Source organism: Capsicum annuum, unplaced genomic scaffold, assembly GCF_002878395.1.
Source record: "Capsicum annuum cultivar UCD-10X-F1 unplaced genomic scaffold, UCD10Xv1.1 ctg30206, whole genome shotgun sequence".
Lineage (NCBI taxonomy): Eukaryota > Viridiplantae > Streptophyta > Magnoliopsida > Solanales > Solanaceae > Capsicum > Capsicum annuum.
In genome coordinates, this window is record NW_025836751.1 from 298 (window position 1) to 2330 (window position 2033).

The window sequence follows — 2033 nt, forward strand, 5'->3', positions numbered from 1 at the left end:
ATGTCAAAGAAAACTTATAAGTGATTTGATTAAATGTTTCTCTATTGAAAGAACCCGGTTAACTATATTTTATGATATCCAAAATGATGTAAGAATTAAGACCATAATTTATTAGTTTTTTTTTTCATAATCAAACAATATATTGCAATATTAAAAACTAAAAAAATAAATTACTAATGAACTTCTTATAATATGACTAAAATAAAAATAGAACAACTACTTTATCATTTATTCATTACATTATTATTACTAACAAATATCGAAAGTTATTCATTCTTCCGTAGCCACAGAACCATCACCAATCAGGTGATCTATCTTTCCCTCAGGATTCTCGAAGAAATCTGCTACATCTAAGTGAGCAATGTCAACATGATTTTTCGAGACAAAATTAGCTTCAGGGCTTTTCCCCTTTTTCTTTAGTGATGCTTGATAAAGCTCAACCAAATGTTTGGGAGTACGACAGCCACGTTGATAGTGTCCTTTTGCTCCACATTTAAAACAAACACATGTTTTACCTGTTTCATGTTTGTCACTTCTTCTTTGTTCATTTTGATGGAACCATTTATTTGGTGAGTGATTAACGCCAGGAACATGGTTTCTTTCTTGACCATAGTCTCGTCCTTGTCCTCGGCCACGCCCACGTCCACGTCCTCGACCAGATCTGTGACCCCTTCCATGCCTAGCATAGTGGGCGTACACCTCATTCACTTCAGGAAATGGTGTAGATCCAGCAGGTCGAAGCTCGTGATTTTTCATTAACAAATTATTATTTTGTTCAGCCATAAGGAGGTGAGAACTTAGTTCAGAATATTTCTTGAACCCTTTTTCTCTATAGTGTTGTTGCAAGACCACATTCGAGGCATGAAAAGTGGAAAGTGTCTTGTCCATCGTGTCATTATCATTAGTGGGTTCTCCACATAATTCCAACTGAGAAAAAATTCTGAACAAGACAGAATTATATTCATGACCAGACTTATAGTCTTGAAATCTCAGGTGCATCCAATCATATCGTGCTTTTGGATAGATAACCATTTTTAGGTGGTCATACCTTTCTTTCAGGTTATTCCACAAAACAAGTGGATCTTTAATCGTAAGATATTCATTCTTTAAAATCTCGTCAATATGATGACGCAAAAATATCATGGCGTTAGCACGACTTGATTTGATGCTTTATTTTCTTTCTTAATGGTGTCTCCGAGACCCATAGCATCTAAATGGATTTCAGCATCCAATCTCCATGAAAGGTAATTTCTGCTCGAACTTTGAAGGGCATTAAATTCAAGTTTCGTAAGATTAGACATATTGAAATAAAGAGAAAAATAATACCTTAGCCTTCAAGTTTTGAAATGATTAGAGTTTTGTGCTGATAACGTGTTATGAAATAAAATAGTGGAAGAAATAAATTGTAAGAAATGTATTATTATTTTTTTTTAAAATTGTAATATATTGTTTGATTATGAAAAAAATAAATAAAAAAAATACTAATAAATTATGGTCTTAAATCTTACATTATTTTGGATATCATAAAATATAGTTCACCGGGTTCTGTCAATAGAGAAACATTTAATCAAATCACTTATAAGTTTTCTTTGACATGGGCTAGATATTATTATTGATATCGTTTTATGAACAAGTACATGAAAAATAAATTTGTAGTACTTATGATTTCCTATCAATACTTACCATAAAAATGAACATCACTCATTTGATTGCTCAAATTTATTATACTACTTAGTATGGACTTTGTAGTTTATTCATTATTAATATTTAATATATATTTGTTTTGTGTGTGCCATTTTATTTGAAGATATGGACAATTTTCAAAGCAAGTTGTGCAATTATGAAGACATTTGCTTAATTGATTCTGCTACAACACACACAATATTTAAAAATGAGAAATATTTCTCTCATTTAAATATGGACAAATAAATGTTACTACAATTTCTAGTAGTACTGGTTTGATTGAAGGCTTTGGAAGAGTTATTATAATTTTGCCTAAGGGAACTAAACTCATCATAAATAATGCTATGTTT

General features: G+C 31.0%; 1 protein-coding gene across 1 annotated transcript; it reads right to left on the reverse strand.

Moving 5' to 3' along the window:
- Positions 1-270: 270 nt before the first annotated feature.
- LOC107855720 lies at positions 271-888 on the reverse strand. Its single transcript, XM_016700727.2, has one exon. The coding sequence runs from the start codon at positions 886-888 to the stop codon at positions 271-273; it is 618 nt and encodes a 205-aa protein (XP_016556213.2).
- Between the last annotated feature and the right edge of the window lie 1145 nt (positions 889-2033).